Here is a 22,758-nt window from a genome sequence, read left to right on the forward strand (position 1 = left end):
GATCCCGAGACCTGAAGACCTCGTCCAGCTCTACAAGAGGGCTCCAAAGCCTCCCCACGTATAGCTGTGATACTTTCTCATTTTCTGCACCCTCAGTTCGACGTCATTGAGGTAACACATTGTCGAATCATAATTACCACTTACTCAAATCAAACATAGATTTTTTTTTTTTTTGCAAGGTGAACAAGTTCATTAAACAACCGATGGCTCCATTCAACTGCAGAATTAACCTCGAGGCTTCCCGCTTCTCCCCACCTCAGCCTCTACACACACACCCCTGTGGCCAGGTCCCGAGTACAGCCACTTAATCTGCTAACCTCTCATTGATTCAACTACTTGGCTTCTCATTTTCTCACCACTTCTGTCCATGTGTGAATCATAACACATCTTCACACCAATCAGCTGCTTCCATTTTTTTCCTCTCTTCTCTCTGCTATGACTCTGACCCACTTTATCTCATATTAGTGTTTTTTTTTCACCCGGAGATAAATCATGGCACAGCCAACAATCACTCATGACCCTCCATCCCTGTCTTTCCCCCACCTCTTTGGTCCCTGGATGCTGATCATTCCCATGTCTTCAGAGTGGTCTGTCAGCTGGCAGCGGAAGCCTTGATCATGAAGAACCGATTTAATGTGGTTCCAGTTGTGCTCTGCGACTCCACCGCCAATAGCCAAGTAGTACGCATCACCTGGAACAAAGGGAGACACGCATTAGATGACTGAAAGTATATTAATGCTTCAGAGCATTTGCACTCTGGTGCAATTTACATCATGTACTTTGCAACAAAAATTACAAGACACTCATGAGTACTCACACAATTTGAATGAATTTTTAAAACTTTATGTGAATTCTTGTTGCCCATATTTTTTTTTATTGAGATTATATAGTGTACTTCCAATAGTTTGTTTTTAAATATATCAGTTAATTAAATGCCTGTTATTGGCAAAGTCAAATAGTTAAAGAGTAACTAATACTCACTGTAGTTTTTAAAGGAGACTACTCCATGCCATCAATCAAGTGTTTTGAACTGTGGTTTTGCTTTAAATTGAGTGCAATGTAAGGAATGTAACAGCGGTGAAAGAACAAATATTTAATACTTTCTCCACCACTTTAGATGAAGGAAGACGGCAAGAGAGAAACTGAAACAACAGACACACATAACAACTTCTTGCATCACAAACAGCTTGGCAGCGACATCAGATGATATTGTGATCAAAAATAATAATCGATTTAAGAGGGCAAACACGGACAGAAAAACAATTAGCTCTCCAATTAGCTTCAAACACTGTAGGAGTAAACCCATTCAAGCAAATTAGAGAACATCCCAGCTCCAGACAGAACCCCTAGACTTCAACCACTCTGTGAGGTAACAGTGCTTACCACAACACACCACATCGAAATGTTATACAAGAAATTTTCAAATCATTCTTTTTAGATTTTGACAATAAATAATTTAAAAAGATAATTCAGTTTTGTTTCATAAAGGAACATATTGCACAATGAATCACTTGCCAGACAGAATGTCTTCTCCCACCACAGTTGGCATAATGTTATCATAATTACTTAATAACTATTTGCACTCATTTATACCATGTGATATTCATAAATAGCAAAATCTTAACACAGACTGTGGTAATTTAAACCCATGAATCTTCAACTCCATCTGGTCTCCCACATTTAATTTTCGAGCTGTCGAGTGAAGTTGAGTCATATAGTTAGGAAGCAAAAGGATAAAATGCTTTCATAATGTCAATGGCTTTATACATCTCATCTCCATGCGCCTTGTACAAGCTTTACAGTTGTATTAAACAGGGCTGTTATTGCTTTTTTTTTACTGTAACAGTGAAAAGTTCATTCAAAAAGGAATAAATGAAAAGACAATGTCACTGAAAAATAGTTCACACAAATATAGTGGCAATGGAACTAAAATGATACAGCCCAGCATCAAAATTCACAGAAGATTACGGTGCACTGCACACAATACTCAAAAACAGCAGATAAACCAATGAAAGGGAGGAAAACGAGAGCAAAATAAATGAGATACAACTAAACGATAATTATACGAAGGCAGCAGATGAAATTGAGCACTTAAAATGACAAAACAGTCACAAACTAATAACCTGGCCAAAACAAAATGCCAGAAAAAGCCAAATATATTAAGCAGTGCAAACAAATAGCGACTAAATCCACATGTACAAGCATGCAGAGTGTTTCTCACCGTTGGACTCTGGTGCCAGGGGCAGGATGGAAGCACCGGGCTCCAGTCTGCTCACTGTCAGGTCGGCCTCCGCCCCTCCTCTTTTATTCAACATGCAGGTATACACAGTGGAGCCTGAAACACGCACAAACACAAGCATAAACAATTAATTTGTTTGGAAGACGTTGCAGGCGAGCCTTGTGGAGGAATAAATGAAGTCTCAAATGGAAAATGAACCGAAATCAGTCTTCTGATTCCAAGTATTTTATTGTGAGAAATATACTTCATAGGCTTTTGTGAGATTGATGTCTGGTTCCTTCAAGAGAATAAGAATTGATTTTCACCACATCCAAACACACTTCCACAGAGTTCACGCCTTTGTTTTTGAGGAGAGATCATTCTCTCAGGGTAGTTACAGAAATTAAAATGACAAATCAAGCTCATTGTGAACTAGTTACCGGAAAAACTTAAATATGACCTGCACAACGTCCACAAAGGCATCAATGAGAACAACATTATCAAGGAGAATTCATCATGTGCACAATCTGAAACTAATCATGCATTCATGATTGCCCCGGGTAGCATAACAATTATAAATAAAGCAACATAGCCGTCTCCAGCAGCGCTGCTTTGTTGCTGCCGTCGTCTTAAACATCAACCAAGAGGAGGATAAAATGAAGCTGAGGAAGTACATTTTATTTCCCTACTAGGTTTATGCACATCTGATGTGGAAGATAACTCACTTATGCAAGGTGCGAGTACATTTTTCATCTAAAACACCGCCAGGTTGAGAAACATCAAACCCGCCTCTGGGAGCAATTCAAATGCTCCCACTTTCCCAGTGGGAAACTCCCTAGTTTGACAACATTTAGAAGTATTTTTCCTTGATTACCATTGACGGAGAATTACACCATAATTAAAAGAGACATAAATCATAACATGTCCATCACCTCTTTTTCCAAAGACTACAGTGACAAGCTTATGTGTGAGTTCCCCCTCGTGATTTTCATGTGACATATTACAAAAAAACCATGACCCTTGTTTAGACATGACAATGCTGGGACATTAAATACTGTCAGAGCAATGCTGAAGCTTCAAAATATTCTCTTTTTCAAATAATGAAGGCAAGACAGTGATTGATCAAGTGATGGTCAAGTAAAACGTCATAATGGGGAAACATTTTCAAGACGTGTCTTTCACAGATGGCTCACAGGTAGACAGTCTTCCCGAGGCTGTCCACTGACTTTACATATGGGGGTGACTGCAAGTTTAACTTGTAGAGAAGGAACAATGCACATGGAAGGAAACCTTTTAAATAAGAAAAGCATACCAGATGCTTGCTCTAAGCCACCCTGACATATAAAATCCACACATAAGGACTAGCATTTTTTTTTTTTTTTTATCATTTTATCTCGTGTACACATGGCACACGCATAAATCCATCCTCCCATCTGCTGCCTACACTCACTTTATACTTTAGATGTTCACAGTGGGCTGGAGTGGGCTGACATTTCGAAAAAGACAGGATAAATTGTAAAAAGGTCATGTGTTTACTGCAGGGCTCACAAAGCCATAAATGTTTGTATAATAAAAAAGTTTTTTGGGTGCCATACCTAATGTATGAATTATAATAATTTATAATGTGTTTTTAACTTCTCTTGACACTTGCTGTCTTAATGACCTATAACAGCCACTTTATTACTTTATTACATATCTTCAGTGACATTGAACGATTATGAAAGTCATTTTTAGTTGCAATTGTTTGTATAACTTCTGTTTTATGGGATGGGGTTACACAGATCACGCCTTGCTTTCAGCCAACAATCATTCCACCTTCATTTAGAAAGCTGTTTCGCCCAAAGTGATGCACATTAAACAAATCCATTAGTGGTTGATAATGCTGAGTCGCTGATGTCGTTTTCAGATCCTGTACAGGTAGAAATAACTAATAACCTAAAAGGTACACGTGTCCTTCGATTAGTGTTGTGTAAAAGGCCCGGCATTGCAAAGCAAATTAAAGTGAAAAAGGGAACAAAATCGCACATCTTTTAACATCTGTCACTGCAGAAATCAGACATAGCCATGTGTTTCAACACTGGGAGAAGTGCCAGTAAAGTCACAGTGGTGACTCCCTCTTCACCACTTCCCTCAGCACCTCTGAGACCTTTTACTCGTGATTTGGCATCTTTTGAGGCCCTCCATCAGTTTATCTGCTATTTTCCTTCATCTGAGTGTTTCTCCCATCTGTCCGCCTTAGTGAATTGTCTCTCTGGGCGTCTGCCTCTGCAGCCGTTGGACCGACCTGGCTTCTTGTTGACATCAGCAGTGAACAGCCAATCCGCCGCCTTCTTGGCATCTGGTCCGGTGAGATAGAACTTTCCAAAGTAGGACATGTCGAACACAGCCACGTCATGTCGACATGAGAGACACTCGCTCTTAATCTGAAGATAGAAAGCGCACAAACCACTTTTGGCAAACACAAACAAACACTGCAACTTTTTCAAGGTGATTGTACATAAAGGCTACATTTATTAAGATAGGAAATCAAATGGAAAAACTAACAAAAAAAAAATCAGCAACATCAAGGTTCGTGTCCTTCAAACTGCTGAGTTTTTTTCAGGACTCGCACTCTCTATCCTTTATGCGCCATTAGAGTCATTGATTGCAGTCTCATCATGCTGTCGATCCTCAAGCAAGCCTGAAGCAAAGAGTGCAGCCTTACCACAAAACCTGGACTCGTACACAGTCACGAGTTGCTTCTCTAAAATGTAGTGGCATTATTTCAATAGTGACTTAAACAAAAAAAAATAGCTGAGACGTCTGTGCTTTATAACTCGATGTACTCATCAGTCCGCAGCAGCTGATTGAAAGTAAAGCAGCAATAAGCATCAAGAGTAAAACTATCCACATACAGCAGGAGACAGGAGCTTTAAAGATAAGCTTATATTCATAGTGGAATTTGAGAGGAGCATTCCATGTAATCTGCCTAGAAAATACAAAAAGTGCTGCTTTTTAGAAGAACTAACATTGTGAGACTGGAGAAATTAGAGGCTGCTGTGAATGCAGCAGAGGACGCATTGGTATTCCATAATGTGAAACATTATACCAGCTATTGATCGTTAAAGAGAGATTATTGTATGCTTAATAAAGAATATTGATCAACTTCTGAGAACCCTATATGGATGTGTGCCTTTGATTGGCATGATATATTTTCTTTTTACAACTTAATTTTCTATCCCCACAGACAAGAAGTAACTATTTTATTAAAATCAAAAGACATCTTTGTGTAGTTTCACTTGTTTAGTGTTACAGTAGTGCGTTGCTTTATAGTCATATAAATACAACATTATATTATTAGTTGATCACAACGCAATTGTTTAGAAAATAGCGTTTACATGCTTGTTGGAGTCTTACCGCGTTGTGATGTGGAGGGAAGTCAAAGGTGTACTCTTTTCCCAGCAGCTCGTTGTATTTGTAGTTCACGTTCTTCTTCACATCGTAAGATCCATAATAATCATAATCTTTAAGCTTTGCAACAAAAACAAATAAACAAATGTACGACAATTAGTCATGATTGCTTCTCAAATGCCAGAAAGACAGAGCTTTGGGCTTGATACTGTGACAGTGTGGTAATCACTATTGGCACTCAATCTGTTCCATCCAGAGATGGCATGTGAAAAAAAAAAAAAAAATCTTAATTATTCAGGCCTTTCCAAATGCCTTCTGTCAATATGTGGAGGTAAATAAATCATTAGCATGCACGTGACTGTGTGTGGAGTGAATTGTGTGTCTCACTGGAGCGGGTCCGTCTTTGTTGAACCAGCCAGGTCGCTCCCAGCCGTGGCGCTCCTGGAAGACGCAGCCCTGCTCTGTCAGCACCTGCAGCAATCGGCGCACAAACAATCAGGTCATCTGTGTTCCGCTGTGAGAAAAACGTGGTTCATTATTTCAGTGATTTTGTTCGCATCTTCAAAAACGAGTGCATCCTGTCATTTATTGAGCAACCACAGATGATGAGACTTGAACCGTGTATTATTTTCACGAACAGTCAAAAATCTCAGAAGGCTGAAAAAGACATGTAAAAACATAAATAACAACGTGCTGCCATTTGCTTACTTACTACATGTGTGAACACATGTATACACATATTTATAGTTTGTCAATCTGAGATTAACACTTTCATTTAACAGTCTTTCCAGTTTCACACATTTTATGAGCTCATCTTATCCTGCCGGTTCAGTAGTTGCCCCGTTTGATTGCATTGCTGTCAATATTTGTATACTCAGTTTAATGGAACATCGCCAGAGTTCATCTGGAGCAAGGATGTTCATCGATTTGCCGGGGGTCTCAGTTCTATAGTTTTGTGCTCGACAGATATGAAACGTGTGAACAGAGCGATCAGACCAGAGCTCATTATAATTGAAACAAACCAGCCGGGATTCAACACCGCAGAAAACATCCAAAAAAGAACAGCTGAAATGTGGTAATAACCCTCCTTTTCACATGAACAATTAGTGCATCTGTATTCCTAATACATCTTGACACAGTAAAAAATTTACGATCCTATAATTAGAAAAACAAAACATTAAAGATGAAGAGATGAGGAGGAGTTGCACGCAATGTTTTCTTTCCAAAGCGAAAATCATATGTTTCTTAATTCCTGACTTCTCGAGTTCAGATGAGATATTTCAGGGCGCTCAAGCCTCCTTGTTAAAACTGACAGTCGCCCACAGTTGGTAGGTATGTGCTGCGATGCTCTCCCCATAGAAGGCAGCTAGCTGTCTCTTGCCAAAGCTTCCCACACCAAGCTATATTTACCATCTGTGCTACCAAGGTGGAGAAAACATGTAAGCACCAGTGTCAGAGATGGTCTGCTTCAGCTCTGAAATACACTACTCACAAATCGTTAGGGACATTAGGCTGTCGGGTGAAATTACAGGACGAGCTTAAAATGCACTATAGGTTGAGATTAATTTGACATTCTCTCTATTGAATGTCCGTCTGTTCAATGTTTCAGTTCTTTTTGCACAAGTTGCTGTTCTCTAACGAACAGCTTAATGGGAAAACAGATGTTTGATCCATGAATGGACCAATACATTTCCTGGCTCAAGTAGAATTGGTATTGAAACATCAGGCTGATCAGGTTGTCATCATGAGACCAAGACGACACCAAATGATTTTTTGTTATACTCTCCACTGTTGATGGTTTTTGTTTCAATAGTGTGAGATGACGAAATCACTATTGCTCCCCCATATTAATTTATCAATGACTGTCCACAACTAGTGGACTCTGTCATAGTCCACTGGATATGGCAATTTTCTCACAGGTCTCTGTGAAATAATATTCCTCAAACACCTTTAGCCACATTTTCCTGTGTCTTTAATCCCTTTTTTTCCTTTTAATGTGAGTGTCATCATTTGCGCTTCACTTCATAACCATATGCCGGTCCATGTAAAGACTAGAAGGTTTGCCACCCTTCTTTGATCTCACGAACATTCGGTGCAAATCCTCAAGAAAGTCAATCTTGAACAAGTACTTGGGGAAACCTGGTTAATTATGCATGAGAGGTGCCAAGAAAGAAAAATGAAATGAGCTCTGAGAAAGCAGTAAACATGAGCAACAAAACACACTGACAACACTGCTAATGGAATTTCTTCGACAGTAATCTGTTGTGAAAAAATGGCCACGTGTGAGCGCAGGGGTAAAAATTGCTACAGTTAAAGGTAAATTAGTCTGGAAGAGGAAAGCATGTCAAAGTGGATCATTAATGCATAAAGTATGATGGCAGGGCCCATTAGGAAGTTTTTTTTTTTTTTTCTAGCTTAAAAGAAAAAGGGAACTGAACGACATCCAAGACCAGGCTACCAAAGCTAAGTGTTTCATTTATAGACATTTTGGCAGGGATAACATGAATAAATGTAGCTACTGGGGATAAGTTTCACTGCTAACTGCTTTCGACCTGCCTGAATCAGCATTCTGCTCTCAGATTTGATCGGAGGAGAAAGAATGAGAAGGAGTGGAGAAAGCAAAAGAGAAAATGAAAAATGCACCACAGAGAAAAACAGAAATATACCTCTGAGATGTTATCAGCATTTAACAAATTATTCCTTTGCAAACACTCGGGCATGCTTTTTTTTTGTCTCATTTATCCGGATGCTGATAGACATGCAGAAAGCCAACAACCTTGGGTGCCAGCAGCGTCTCTCAAATGTCAATTTGTTCTGTTGTTATATCAAAGCCTCGAATTGTTTGTTTTTTTCCCCAGATATTGAGGATAAAGGAAGAGAACGCTTTATAGTGATATTCACAATAACACTCATATAAGCTCTATTATGAATAGACAATGTCCCTAATAATGTATTATTCAAATCTGACATTTCAACACATTCAGTGTTGAACACTGTCCTCGCTTTCTTTTAAAACAAACTTTCACTTCTGTCATACTTATTTGTTCTGTTAGCTTTTTTTTATGTATTAGCCTATATCATAGAGATGTATTTTAATCTCTCAGGTCATCCACTTACTGGTTATCTCTGCCATTTTGGACTTCATCTCCAGGCAAATCAGTAATTTTATTGAAGGAAATGAAATAAATTTAAAAAATGCTCAGTTATAATATTTTATTACAAATCTGGATAGAAATTTTGAATTTTACCAAGGAAGTGTTAGAATGTTAAAAGCCCTCATTTCTTTCTTTGTATTTCATAGAGGAGCAAGAGCCAGAGCAGCAAGCATCCTGTCTGCAAGTCTACATAAAAGGAGAGACTATTTTTTGTAAACTCTGAACCCAGTACAAAATTAATTTGGTGAACATTCATAAATAAAGTAAAACATAAATAAATTCAGTTAATGCTGGAAAACATAGTGATTCAGCAAAAATCTGAAGAATTCAACACTGGCAAGATCTGGTATGCAAAAGCGTTAACTATTACAATATTTATGAATTAGAGAAAAATCAAAAACTACCAGAAAGCAGAGAAAAGAGCTGCGCACCTACAGTTATTAGACCTCTTCAATACGACCAATTACAGAAAAGATTCAATAGGTCACACGTTCTTAACACGCTGTAATATTGAAGATCAAAGTTGAAGCTGTCTTGGAAAGCACTGACTTAATGCACAGTTCTATCATTTTCCAACCATGAAATTAAAAAAGAAATCCAGTCAGTCTCAATATAAGATTTTGATACAAGTTTATCTTTCAAGATTCAGATATAAAATGTAACAATGTTGTCCTTACAAAAATACTGTCATAGTGCGACATTCTTCTGAAACTCCCATCATCCGCCTTGAGGCCAAATAGTTTAGATGAGAAAAATAAACCTGAGTTTTTCAATCACAAAAGCTTCAAATTGTAACAAGAATGATACTGGGAACCACAAAAGAATGGAAAAGGGAGGTGAAACTCATATACAAACAAAAGTTCAGTCACTGCAATACAATGGACATAGATAAATATGTACAAATACACAAATAGAAAATTACCAGAGGACGTATGTGGCTAAAGGTGGAGATTCTATGTTTATATAAAAGGCTAAGACCGTCAGATATTGCCAGGAAAGCCACCCTGATATTGGAACAAAAACTTTCCTTTCAAGTACACACAGGTCAAAAATGTGTTCATCCAAGTCATTAAGAGATGCACAAGAGTGCCCATATAGCAAACTGAAAGTGCTTGAGAAGCCAAGGTTAGGTTTAATGTTTCACAGATCAAGGAAATATATATATATATATATATATATATATCCTCATGCCCTACTTCACATAGCAGCTTCTGCCAGCCTTACATTTATGAAGGTGAACTTCCCTTGTTCTGTATCTCAGTGTCATCATGCATTAAAAAGCAAGTGACTATTTGTGGATTATTTTTCACTAGATTATCCTTTAAGCTTTAATTCTTAAATCTTGTTTTTTTTGTTTTTTTTCTAAAAATAATTCTACATGACTTATCAAACCAGAGTTGAAATAATCTGGCTAAGTCGTAGCGGAAAGACGCCACACGCGGGTTACATCCTTGAACCCATCCGCATCGCTGCACCGAAACTGCCTGTACCGCAGTTCAAACCGCTCATTTACCTGATGGAAAGGGTCCTTCCTCATGTTTCGGCTGGCCAGCGGCTCATCAAAGGGGAACACCACAGAGTAGTTTTTAGCATAGGACTCGTGGCTTCTCTCTCTGATCCAGCGCTGGTTGCCTGTCAGCGAGTTATGGAAGCGCCTGAGAAAGGACGATAGCAACTCAAAGGATTAACGCTCATTAGAAGTCACAATCATTCAGGCTTCATTAAAAATTCATCATCACTGCAAGTTTCTGCGACCCTTGAATTAAAGTGCGGTTGGATATCTTTATGCATTTGTGTAAATTAGCATACCTGATGTCATATCCATACATGTCTTTCTCGGGACGTCCGTGTATGACCCAGTGAGCCAGCTCCTTCCCACAACCACCTCCCAGCATCATACCTGACAGAGATGAGAGAAATGTTGCGGGAAACGTGAATCTCTGATCACATTGGCTCACAAAAACTATGTAGACTATTTGCTGATCCATTCAACCCTTTGGAGTTACCAATTAGCCAACATGCACTACTTTGGATTGTTGGAGAAAACTTTAGTAACTTCAGAAAATCCCATGTAGAAGCAGGACTCCACACAGAATCCAGCCTGGACCTGTGAGGCGACAGTGCTCATCACTGAACACTGGCTTCCCTACATTTGTCTGATCGACTCGTCAAAATCAAATATTTTAATCTCTTGGAGGTACAGTAAGCTTTAAGACATGCCACATCTGTGGGATACAGCTTCTGCTTCAGCTTCGTTTCTGCAGTGTTCTGATATTTCAGAAGGCTTTTTAAATGTGTACTTTCCTAGAGGCGAGCAGAAGTGTCGAACTCATTTCAGGGTACACATACAGCTCAATTTTATCAATTTTTTTGCTAAATGATAGCATAATAAACAACATATGGATATATTTTCATGTTTTCAATATCCAATTCATATGGAAAATCACAGTATTTGATGCTGAAAATGGTTGTTAAAAATGATTACACAGCAAAATGAAGTTCAACAAATCTCAAAAACTGTAAACTGACCAGATGAGAAAGAGAAATAGAACATCTTTTCAAAGAAAAAGTGAGAGAGCGAAAGAGATAGGGTCTTTCCTTTGTCACGCTCCTGCCTGAGGGATCGTGAGAAAGGCTCATTAATTGGGAAAAGAGAAAACTCACCACGGAGTAATGTTCGTCCTCTACCACTGCTTCTATATGTCAGCTATGAGCTACAGAGGATTGTTTTGACCTTTGTTCCTTCATTTGACCCTTAACTCACAGGAGCCCACGAGCAATCTGACCTCATCATCTGCACCCAAGGGCTGCAGCTCTGTTTGAAACCAACCCCCACCATCCAACACACAATATTTCATCCATCCAGTCCCAAAACTGCTGGGTTAATGAGCAAGGCCCTTTTGGCAACCCCCTGCTTGTGTTGTGTTGCTGGTAATTTGCATTCGCCGCGCTGTGCGTGTGTGCGTGCGTGCATGTGAACACACTTGCATGTGCTGGGAAACTCAACATCAATATGCAGCTGCATGGACAGTGTGTCCTTGCATCATTACTTCATCCCCACATCTCACAGCGTCCCCTCATCACTTCATTCATCTGTAGGCACTGTCACTTCCAGCCTGGGTGGACGTTTGAATGAATAGATGGATGGATGGATGGGCGCATGAGACAGAAAGAGGTGGGGAAGGAGGTGAGAGGAGAATGATGGAGTTCTCTCAAGACGATGTGGAGACACCCAGCAGGGCGGGGTGGCACTGATAAAGGTCACCCAAGATAACTGCGCTGACTGCTGAACAGGTGGACTTGCATGCTTGCTCCCACATTCCTTCTCCTTTTGCACCCCTCTGTTCTTTCTTCATCATGTATGCGGGTTAGTTTACTTTCATGGGGCAAATATTTGCTCCCTTTAAAGTTATTATCCATCACTCACTTGCAGATCCATCCTGTTTTTCTGACATTTACAGAGATGCTGCTGGCTGTTCAAAATATAAAGTTGTTGTTTTTATCTTTCACCTTAAGCGTAGTTATATCCACCATCTAGGTCAAAATAATGTGTGTATGTTAAGAGTGGCACGGGAGCTGGCATTTAATTTTCATGGCTCAGTATAAAGACTGGTGGCAGAAATAGACACAGAATTTGGACCAGGTGACTTTTTGTACCTGTCATTGTTCGAAGTAGTTTAGCAGTTTGCCTGCACGCATACGACAACTGGATTGTTGCTATAATATATACACGAGTTAGATGCACAGGACATATCCAATAAATATTTCCACTTTAAACTTTAACGGCCATTTTTAAATGTAATGACACTTTCCAGCTGACAATCAACATTTACACAAGCAAGTACACGTATCTAACACAAATTACACAAAAGTATCATTTGAAATTAGGAACCTTCAATGATACTAAAAGCAAAAACAAAAATCCCCTATAATGATTACACAGTCATGAGACCAAAAATTGAAAAGTAGTACTGAAATACAAGAGCAGTGTTGCTTTTTAGCAGTAGTGAGGTATAAACATTTGGCCTCAAGGCCTGTTGAAAAAAAGACTTTACTTATTGTGCAAATAAAAAGCTGTTTCTCAAGACTATAAAACATGAGTAAATAAAACCGAAGAAAATTAGTAATTAATCCCAACCCTTTTTAATACAATTGTAGCCCTTTGATACATAGAAAGGTTACATATAAACAATTACCTATTGTTTATCTTTATTGTAAATATAAAAGATTAGTTTAGACTCTTGTCTAAACATCTACCTCAGTAAGACTTCCATACGTTTTGAGAATAACTGTGCAATGAAGCTTGAATGGAAATTCACTATCCACCCATAAATCTGTACAGATAAATCTGAAGTGTGTGAACGTCTTCCTGAGTTTGTCTTCTGATGGAGTGGTGAACTGTCCAGCGTGTACCCGGACTTTCACCCGGAGTCAATTCACTTCACCTTTCAGACACTCTTCAGCTGCACAGATAGAAATACAATGTGCAAGCAGGCTCATATTTGCATATGTGGCTCTTAAATTGCAATACAAGAAAGGATGCACAACAAGTTTGATGTGAACAACTCATATATCATCAGATGTCCACCGAATCTTTTGAGATTCATGCAAATCCTTTAAAGACTGAAGTGTCGTTTTTCAAAAGTGATCACATGACTTTTTATTCATGTCTCATAAAGCACAAAAACAAGGGTTCAACGATGTTCATTCTCACAAAAAAAACATTTTTGTCCCTGTAATTGACAACTTGTAAAATACTAAATGAGTGATTTGCATCTGTAATTCAATTTATGTGTTTGTGCCTCAAATAGGGAACTGGATGATTTGCATCTTTGAATATAAATTTCGATTTGTGCTTCTAATTTTACTTTTCACTACACCACACTGACAGCCTTCTGAGGGTGGCGCCAGGTTTCATAAAAAAATAAGTCTGATTTGTTTTCCTAGTTGGTACAGAATGACGAGTTATAAATCCACCATCGAAATCCCCTCGTCCCTACCGCAACCCCCTCTGTATCAAAGAGAATAGCGGACTGCAAATATGACATCTGCACTGACGGGCCTAATGTTTAGTAATGAGGCCTGTCATAGCTTCATATATCACAGTGAATGAAAAGGAACACTTCACGTTGGAAATGTAATTAAAAGATACAAACACATAATACATCAAAACAGTGGGAAACCTCTCAGCCTGAACCGTAACTCAACTGACACTACACTTTGCTCAGTGAGAGGTGAGCTGTTAGCCCCACATTTTAATTATTTTCTCTTTAAAGGATTCAGACATCTCTTCTGAAGGTTGAAATCACCGCCCAATCGGACATTCTGCTCTTCAGTATCCAGCAGAGCTCAACCACAGCTCTATCTGAGGACATGGTCTCACTGCACTATGTTCTGAACCTAAAATCTGAGCCTTTGTAATGAGAAGAAAAGCCCAATACATGACGTTAAAAAAGGCAGCGGCTCATTTTACTGATTAAAAAGAAGATGGGCAAGACTCTCCTCATAATGAGTTTAATATAAGCACAACAAACTTAAACTTGGTGAGCAAAGGAATCTAAAGAGAGCTTAATAATGTGTGTCCATCAAACAAGTAGATGTGGACCATCCCTGTTGTGTTGCCTTCGAAAACAATAATAGGTCTTTTTTATATTACTATTATTATTATTAGGAGTGATATCATTCAATCTGGACCTATTTCAAATGAGCTGGATGTCAGAGTGACATTTTAAAATGCAGACTCTGAAGTGAAGGCATTAATTTACCACTTTTCAGAAGAGAGCAGAGCACAAAGTGTCCTGAAATCTTTATACATTTTGCCAGGAAAAAAAAATTGTCTGCTCTGAGGTTGTCTCAGTCAGAGTTGCAGGTAATAGAAAGATATCCTCTATTATCAAGATACTAGTGGGTATGTCCGCTGGTATGTGACTTTTTCACAAATCAGAGATCAGAGATGATTGTAAAACATTATCTTGATGCAAACTGGGGTCCAGTTGATGCCATATGAACAAACATTTTTGTTTACGAGAGACTTGAAGCTTATGTTCGGACAAAAGAAAAAAAGAAAAAGGAAAATATCAAATAGTTCAGTAATAATGTCATTTAAATGTGTTATAGTGCAGAAAATGCCTCAAATGCGAAGATAAATTTCAGTTAAAATATGATTTCTCTGCATGATAACAGGCAAAAAGCTCTAATAGATGCAACAAATGAAGTAAAATAGTTTCTTGAAAAAATACTGGCATTTCAGCAACCATACGAGACAAATCAGAGGACACAAATAATACCTCTGCAGGTCAGGGACAGCAGTGCATGCAGCCCCGTTAACCTGACAATGGATAACAAGGCGCAGCACGATCAGGCTGATGGACAGAAAGCTTCACGGATAAGTGGTTGGGGAAAAGGAGAGCAAAGGAGGAGGTGAACCTTGAGGATTAGTCAACAATTTGCTGGGATGCAGCTGCACTTCTGAAGCAATAAAAAGGCAGAGAAGAAAGATCTGTGCATTATGTGCCAGAGTTCAGAACGCTGCATGCCCACTCATCAGGAAGACGCCTCGCTGCACCTCCCAAGCTTTTGTGACAACTCCAGAGCTCGACCCCACAGTCTTCTGCTCTTATGCAGGAAAAAAGCTTTCTCCCAACTGTCTATTAATGGTTCTGGTGATTACTTTACCCTTTACGCCCCCTCTCTTTCTCTGTTTTTCAGCCTGCTGAGACACTTGCACTGCTCCCTCTCTAATGTCAGAGGTAAGCTCATCTTCGAGCGGAGTAATGGAGAGACTCGAGTTGTTTGTGTTGGTGTGTGTGTTTGTACATGTTCTCCACAGACTCTGAAATATGAAAACCACTCCATTATTCATCTGTGCTTTGAGAGTGTCCACGGAGATTGCTGGAGGATGGGTCAAAGTCTGGTGAAAAGATTCTTCGGTCATTTCGCCTTGCTTGTTTTGACATCGACTGTCTTGGAAGACTTCTTTAATCTTTCTCGATACGTCACCTGAGACCTCAAGGAGAAGTTTGTGTTCTAGTGGCTCAAAGAAAGGCAACAGACACCCTCTTTGATTCCCCAAAGCATTACAGTGAAACCAAATGCTGGCAGACACACCCATTCTAGTAGAAATACAAATCGACGGCGTTCAGAGAACACAACAGGCAGTCAAAGGTTTAAAGTAGAATCTCAAGTGTCTTAAGTGTCTTATATTAATTTTCTTTCAAATGTGCAACTCTAAGAACAGACAAGGCCTCGGGCTCCCGGCGTAAAGGGCCCAGTATCGAGAGCATTTTGTACTGAAACAAATGCGCCACTCAGTCAGGGGTATCATTTGTTTCAAGTAAAGTTTAGAGAGCCTTAATTTGGGATGTATTTACTCTTGGCACACTTGCCACTCCTGTTCCGTCTGTTTATTTATTATTCATTAAAAACTGCACAACCCACCAGCGCTGTTGAAGCCACAGCCCAGAAAGAAACCTCGGACCTCTGGAGCTTCCCCCATCAGAGGCTTGTGGTCTGCGGTGAATGACTCTGTAAAAACAGAAGCAAAAAAGAAACTTTTTAGAAGAGAGCGGCACAACAAGGGAAGCAAATTTATCACATACATCCTTCTTATCTAATGATATTTACTAATGACACGATTGGCACAATTGCGCAACAGAAATGCTAAGCTGGCCATTTGAGGTCAATAATGCTTTGTTGCTTCATTGTAAGTCATTAAATAGAGAACTTGTCATAAATCCCACTCAAGCACGCGTAAAATTACATTTCATTCATTAGTCATGTATTTCTAATTTCAACTCCTGCTTATAACCCAAACAAAACTCAGACTTTGGATCATATTTGAAAAAGGTCCCTCGAGCAAATCAGACCTTGTATCTCCAAGTCTGTTTCTTGATAAACTGCCGGTGTAAATTAGGATTAACAAATAAATTATTTTGGTTTTGAATTGTGTATTTATTTGTATTTCCACAAATATAAAACCACAAACCTGACTGGACTGGGAATGAAACACTTCATTTTAGTGAATTCAAAAAATAGAAATTTAGGACACCGATAAAGTTCAGTAAAATACAAGTGGGATTAACTTCTTGGTCGATGGAAAAACAAGAGCCTCTCTCGCCAATTAATAAATAAACATATGCCTGAGACCTCAGAGATGCAAACATGCAATTGACGGCTGAATATGAGCAATAAAAACATGTTAAACATCAGGAATTTGTGCCTCTGCACATAAATCAACAAGAAAACCAGATCGTTTCCATACGAGATGAACTCAGTGATCACTAAACAGCCGAGGATTCAATGAGATCGCGCTAAAAAAAAAGTTATGCATTTATCCATGTGGAGTGATTATAAAGTGCCACAGCTGGACTTGAAGCACACAAGAGAGGAACAACACATCATTGTTTTCACATTGACTTACATTTTGTCTCTCTATTAATACCTGGAATTTTATTTTTCATTTATCCAAAGGCTGATGCCTTCTTTCCGTCTGCACAGACTTTCTTCCTAATATATGTTTACTTGCTTTCTCGAGTCGCCTGCCGGTGTACGTGTCCGCGCTTCAGTGAAAAACCGCGTTTCAGGTGTCACTTGTCTCACCTCACGAAATCATTCTGACTCTCCTCGCAGCTGCATCCCACTGCGATGATGAAAAATCCAATAGGATCCTGAAACCACGCAGCGTGGCTTCGGATCGGATCAGTCAGGCAGCTTGGCGAAGTGAGATTGCCCACTCTGGGTGTCAGGATTGAGCTAATCAAACGATCTCCTCAACAAACATGACTCATGGGCCACTAGTTTAGGTATTCATGAGCAAGTGCACTATGGAAGCAGTGAATATGGTACTATGGAAGAATTTTACTTTTAAATAGGAACGTGTCCAATATGAGACGCTTCATGGAAGCCGCGTGTTCCCTGCTGCAGTGCATAATGTGAATTTGCAGCGTGTGTTTGTGTTGCTCATTTTGTGATGGCATAATTCTGCTTACACATTGAAGGAACGTGCCTTTCTTTATTGACACAAAAGCAAATCTGCAAATGTTAAATATTTAAATTTCTGTATGGAAATCTCTTTGTGTCAAGGTTTGGACTGAGATAAGCAGAGGTTTGTCCTTTGGATTACTGTCACTGTATGACAATAACTGCAGTGCAGTGGATTTTTGCCAGATGGAAGTGATGGAGTGTGCGTACGTGCGTGCGTGTACCTGGTCCACACACTGTTGACTTTATGCCAGTCTGCTCCAGAACAGGAACTCTGTTGATTGCGCCTTCGATATGCGTCATGAAAACATCCCAGTCCAGGTCAAACAGGCTGAAGGCAAACTTGTCGGACACCTAGCAAAAGAAATTGGATGCAAAAATGTTTGGGAGGCCTTTTTTTGTTAAAGACAAATATTTACTTATTTATTCATATGGGATTTTTAAAAATACAGGTAGTACATATGGACATGTAAAAAGATCATTTCTTTTCTCCATTGTGTAAAATAAAAAATTTTTTTAAAGTTCATTCCGAGTTCATCAAAAGCAGGTGTTTGAAGCATATGACCTATGGACCATTCACTGCATTTTGCAGACAGAGGCATCCTTTTAAATGTCATAATAATTGTGCATGTTCTGCATTTGTGTTATTCATTCTACTTTATTTAAAAAAAAAAGAAAAAGATCACTTCTAATGTAGATATTAAGATGAAAGTTTTGTACTTGCTGTTAAGTGACTCCAAATAAAGACAATTAAAAAAAAAAATGTCATAGTAATTAAAGCGACTTGGTTTTCTTTAACGTTTCAACTCGTTTAGTCTTTGAAGAAGTGCATGTTTATTTCAAAAGCTCTCTCCACATTGCAATATCACCTTTTTGCACTAAAACATTTGGAGCGGTCATTACTATTAAAACTGGGATGTAATGGACCCCAGAACTCAGATTTTTTTTTTCTTTTTTAAATTTATAAACCAAAAGAATTAGTTAGGGTTAGGGTTAAAACCCACTTTTTATTCCCCCTATTGTGCTATAGTGAACTGAAACATATGTCATTAAGAAACGGTCTCTTTAACCACCAATAATCATCTGTCCAGCTGTAACCCCAACAGCATTTATTCCAAATAACATCCAAAATATGACATCAAATAATGTACGTAGGTTTGATAGCAAACTTTAATCTGTAAAGATCTACATCACCAGCCGTAACAACAGAAAGATGCGAGACAATTCATTTTGGGTGAGCAGGCAACAAGAAGAACAAGAAGTTGTCATTTCTTTCTCTTGAGGCCTGTGAATTATTTTAAATACAAGTGCTTGGAGAATAGTGCACAGTGACTGTAGTGATTCCAGATGGAGAAAACAAAGTGTTAAAGTGGCTTAAGCCATAAAGAGCCAAACAAAATGTGCCAGTTCTTAATATAAACAACAGAAACATAATAATGCAAGGTGTAATCATGCCAGAAATCCTATATATTACAAGATGTATCTTCTGTCGACAGGACTGATGTGACAAATGAGACTGCAGCTACATCACAACCTGCAGCATCTGTGAGACGGACGTCCTCACCAGAGAAACATCGGTCAAACGAGTCCAGTCTCTTTCAGTTGTTAGTCCAAGCTTTAACTTGTTCCCATTTGGACTCCTGCAAGTCCCTCTCAAGTCTCCTGGGCCTCATCCTTTAGCTCCTACAACTCGCGCTCAGGAGCACAGACTGCCTTGCCTTAGCATTCTCCCCTCCTACACTAATCTGGCTGACTCAGGGCACTCAGACTCCAGAAGTCCAGCTTGCCAGCTCGCGCTCTGTGCAGCAGTTTTATCAGTCACGTAATTCTCTCTATATTCTGGCACCGATCCAGTCGTTCCTACACTCAAACTTGACTCTTCTCCAGCCTGGCTCCCTAATGGTGAAATCTAAGTACCAAATCCTAGAAAAACAGGATTTTTTTTTGATATGGCAGAGAGGTGGCAGCTTTTCTGATGCGGAGCAGGGATACATGGACGCAACATCAGTGTTCCTCCTGAAATGTGTAATATGTTTATAAGTTAAACATAAAGTGCACACTGGAAGGGGTTTGTGTGACGTCGCAATTACCGTCACTGACGGCACTTTTCGTTTTGAGGAAGATGTCAAATGAAGTTGACAGAGGCAGCTTTCAATGGAAAGAAAGAGCTCTGTATTATTACCGGGCACTGACACTCAACCAGAGTATCTTAGGAGCAGCACTCTTTGTCCTCGTCACCACACTTCTCCCAATCCCTCCCAAGCCATCAATCCTGCTCATCTTCACTTGCGAGGAATCTTCTATTCTCCTCGTCTCCCTGCTAATTCTCCTTTGCGCATCTCCTCTTTCTTCCCCCATCCGCCTCATGACATCAAAGCAACACTCGGCTACAGAGCCAGAACAAAAGACGCCGTTTCTGCACAAAGAAATTCTCTAAAATGTAAAACCACTGAGGAGTCTGCAGACAGGCAGGCAGCCAGCCAGACAGAAGGACGGAAAGTTGTGCAAGGCAGCCTGACAGGCAAGAAGATGTAGTCGCTGCTGTGCACAAAATAAAATCAATGTGTTTCATTTACTTGTGAACAGCGCTGGTTGGGGCTTCGGCGGCATTTTAAGACTCAAATTCTACAGAAATAATTGAATAAATTAAGAGAACTGCAAGAAAAGTGGTGAGAGCAGAGCTGCAGGGCAGAAAAAGACAGACAGAAACATGCTACCAAACCTGCCAGCCCACTTAAAAATACTCGACAAGCATCTGCTTGCTATGAAGCACAGACGCATGGTGGTCAGACCATCTGCTTTGCAAAATAATTTTACAAAGATCAATTCCTACAATCAGGCTCCATTTCATGAGTCTCTGCGTGAAGCAGCTGTGGGTGACATTAGATTTTCTATTTACCAAATGCAGAGGTATTTTGGTTTTATTGTTACAGTAGAAAACCTTTCCACAGTTGGCCAAAGTTTGTAGAGGTTGGTGCCAAGAAAAAGTGCTGAAATAAATTCCTTCCCACTGGAGGATATATACTTTATATTAATTCTAAGTATTATAGTCATTTTCAAGGTCTGGGGTGAGCTTCCCCTGAGCCTCAGGTGAATGCATTCTTCCAGCAAGACATTTTTACTTGTATTTTTTGAGAAGAACTCATTATGAGGAGAAATAAGTTTAGGTTAAACTCATCAATTATATTATTAAGTCGCCAAAGTTTAACCGCTTTGGCAGTTGTATGCTTTGTATAAAGGCAAGATACTGTATTTTGAATTAAGAGTATCTATGTAGCACAATAAAGCTTGTGATATAAAATACATCAGAAAGTCCAGCATTAAACCAAAAATGACATCTTGTTTAGAGAAAAAGCAGGTTATGAGTGACAGTTTGTGTGGACATGACGTGTATGAAGGGCTATGTGGGGATTAAAAAACACCAGCGTGCTTAGAAAGAAAGTATCAAGTGTACAAAATATGAACCAGCATGTCAATACGCAAGATGATGAAAATACTGTGCTGTTCAGATACATTTCAGTTTCAAATACTAATAATGAGTGACACCGGTGCAGATGGACACAACGAAGTCTGACGTGAAAAGCTTCATAACCATTCTGATGAACAAACAAAATACATCATACATTATTGTGAAAAAAATATTTTTATCATATTTTGTCAGTCTTGTCAAACTGGTTCAAATGCCTCAGCCTTTAAGTTAAGCCACATCAATAAACCTTCAGTTCAATGCAATGTTTTCAATAGTTTGTTGATTTGTTGTCAATTACGTTAATACTTCCAGGTTTCATGTAAGCTACATTAAGTCAATATTTTTCCTCAGACTCCTTTATTTCCTATTACTCATAATGCTTCTATGCTTTCTTAAAAGCCCCAGTAAGATTTAGTAGCATCAAACTGTAAATCTACATCGAGACCAATGTATTAGTGCAACCTTTATCTTCTGCATCTGTACATAAAAGAGAACCAATGAAGGCCAGAAAACTACTCGCATGAACTAAAAACACCGTGGGTGTTTTGTTCATCCAAACGAAGTTACAGAATAAAAGTAATAGTACGATGTGGTGGGCTTTGTGGAGGATTTTCCATTTCCTCTGCAAATGTGGAAGAATGAATAGATCTGCATAGATAAACACACATCTTACGGGGTGAGTAGACATTAATGTCAATATCTTAAATATTACTTAGTTTAAGTAAAGCCTTAATAATGGTATTTGTAGAAGACGATAATTGTTGCTTTTACATATTCATTTGCATTCCAAATGAAGCAAAAAGAAGGAAACAATGGCTGACATACATACAGCTGTGAGAGCTGTTATGAAACCAGTTTGATACGGCAGCAGATAATGAAGACTACAGAAAGAAGGCTATTTAATAAGACATGAGGTCAAAGTGTGTAAACATTACACTACAGTTTGTCTTCTAAATTGACGCTTTTGATTTTCTGCTCTAATGAGATGTTGTGTCATACCAAACTCACTCAGGAATACGTTCGTTATGGTAGTTTCACAATACGGAGGACTGCTGCAAACCACAGGGTTGATGATTAGAAAAAGAATATATAGATGCTTACGTCATCCCAGAAGATAGGGTTGGGTTCATAACCACCCACAGACAGGGCGTCACCTTGAAGGCGCAGGTACACAGAGGCATCGTGGTCTCTGACATTTGGCATGTTCTGCAAAGAAAAAAACAATAAAGTGAATAAAAACTGAATTATTCAAAGCTCATTGTGCTGTTGGGAGGAACCCGATAAGGACATTAATGTAAAAGGATTTTATTCAATGTTTTTTTTTTTTTCCTTTTTAAGCAATTATTCATTTGGCCTTTAAAGTAACAAAATACACAATACAAGTTATTGAGAATTCAGTCTTCATCTTAAAAATTAATGACTCTGGCAGCTAAATGTGTTAGATACTCCTTCACATTGAAAAGAGACAAAGGAAAGAGAGAAGAGTGCTTGAATGTTTGGTATTTTAACGTGACACGAAAGATGTTTTTAAATCGCCAAACTTTAAT

At 39.0% G+C, this 22,758-nt stretch overlaps 1 protein-coding gene across 1 annotated transcript in view; it reads right to left on the reverse strand.

The window, feature by feature from the left end:
• Nucleotides 1–22,758, reverse strand: part of sardh (sarcosine dehydrogenase) — a 49,699-nt gene that overhangs the window by 13,324 nt on the left and 13,617 nt on the right. The window contains exons 8-17 of the mRNA XM_080509724.1: nucleotides 22,313–22,417; nucleotides 17,967–18,096; nucleotides 16,201–16,287; nucleotides 10,573–10,663; nucleotides 10,277–10,418; nucleotides 5,996–6,079; nucleotides 5,615–5,728; nucleotides 4,503–4,641; nucleotides 2,222–2,335; nucleotides 544–691 (exon numbers count right to left, since the gene is read on the reverse strand). Coding sequence (XP_080365850.1) covers nucleotides 544–691; nucleotides 2,222–2,335; nucleotides 4,503–4,641; nucleotides 5,615–5,728; nucleotides 5,996–6,079; nucleotides 10,277–10,418; nucleotides 10,573–10,663; nucleotides 16,201–16,287; nucleotides 17,967–18,096; nucleotides 22,313–22,417 — 1,154 coding nt within the window. The remainder of the gene's footprint in view (nucleotides 1–543; nucleotides 692–2,221; nucleotides 2,336–4,502; nucleotides 4,642–5,614; nucleotides 5,729–5,995; nucleotides 6,080–10,276; nucleotides 10,419–10,572; nucleotides 10,664–16,200; nucleotides 16,288–17,966; nucleotides 18,097–22,312; nucleotides 22,418–22,758) is intronic.

The sequence above is a fragment of the Blennius ocellaris genome (genome assembly GCF_963422515.1).
Source record: "Blennius ocellaris genome assembly, chromosome: 15".
Taxonomy (NCBI): domain Eukaryota; kingdom Metazoa; phylum Chordata; class Actinopteri; order Blenniiformes; family Blenniidae; genus Blennius; species Blennius ocellaris.